Here is an 892-nt window from a genome sequence, read left to right on the forward strand (position 1 = left end):
CGGGAGATCCTTGGAGTTGGTGCCGTACCTGTTGATTGGGTGGCCGATCATAGGATTGAGCATTAAACATTGTATACTGTGGTGGCCCTATAGAGTAGTGAGGAATTGACGGGGGATAATAAAGTTGAGGGCAGCTGGATTGCCCAGGCTGAACTTGCACATAAGGGTGCGATGCCCCTCTTTGAATTTCCCTGGATCCTGAAGTCATCATGGACCCTTCATCTCTCTTCTTTCTATTTGCCTAACTTCCCGACCCATTTTGGATTGCTTGGGTGGTGGCTTTGAGAGTAGCCTGACTTACAATTCTGCCAGTTTTGAGGCCATTTTCAAACATTTCCTCTATCTTGATTGCTTCTGCAAAAGGCCTACCCATTGCAGACATCATATTTTGGAAATAATCAGGCTCTTGAGCCTCTAGGAAAACAGTGTTCAACTCATGATTATCCATGGGTGGCTTAAATCTAGCCGCTTGCTCCCTCTACTTGATGGCATACTCCCTAAATATTTCCGTCGACTTTTTCTTTATATTGAACAAGGAATTGCAATTTAGTGCAATATCAATGTTGTACTGAAATTGTTTGATGAAGGCATGGGATATATCATCCCAGATATGCCAGTGAGAGATATCTTGATCAATGAACCATTCAGAGGCTACCCCCACAAGACTTTCCCCAAAATAAGCCATCAACAATTCCTCATTTCCACTTGCACCCCTCAGCTGGTTGCAATACCTTTTCAAGTGGGCGATAGGGTCGTCGTGTCCATCATACTTCTCAAATTTTGGGGTCTTGAACCCGGGTGGGAAATGGATGTGAGGGAACATGCATAAATCGCTGAACGAAACACTTTTGTGACTACCTAGTCCTTGTATGTTATATTCAAGACTTTTCAT

At 43.7% G+C, this 892-nt stretch overlaps 1 protein-coding gene across 1 annotated transcript; it reads right to left on the minus strand.

The window, feature by feature from the left end:
- Positions 1-478: 478 nt before the first annotated feature.
- LOC138897845 (uncharacterized) lies at positions 479-892 on the minus strand. The gene has a single exon (XM_070183864.1). It carries the CDS (start codon positions 890-892, stop codon positions 479-481), a length of 414 nt encoding a protein of 137 aa, XP_070039965.1.

Source organism: Nicotiana tomentosiformis, chromosome 8, assembly GCF_000390325.3.
Source record: "Nicotiana tomentosiformis chromosome 8, ASM39032v3, whole genome shotgun sequence".
Taxonomy (NCBI): Eukaryota; Viridiplantae; Streptophyta; class Magnoliopsida; order Solanales; family Solanaceae; genus Nicotiana; species Nicotiana tomentosiformis.

Bases quoted from the DNA above. Each gene is read 5' to 3' on its own strand.
- LOC138897845 (XM_070183864.1), bottom strand. From the start codon at position 892: ATGAAAAGTCTTGAATATAACATACAAGGACTAGGTAGTCACAAAAGT.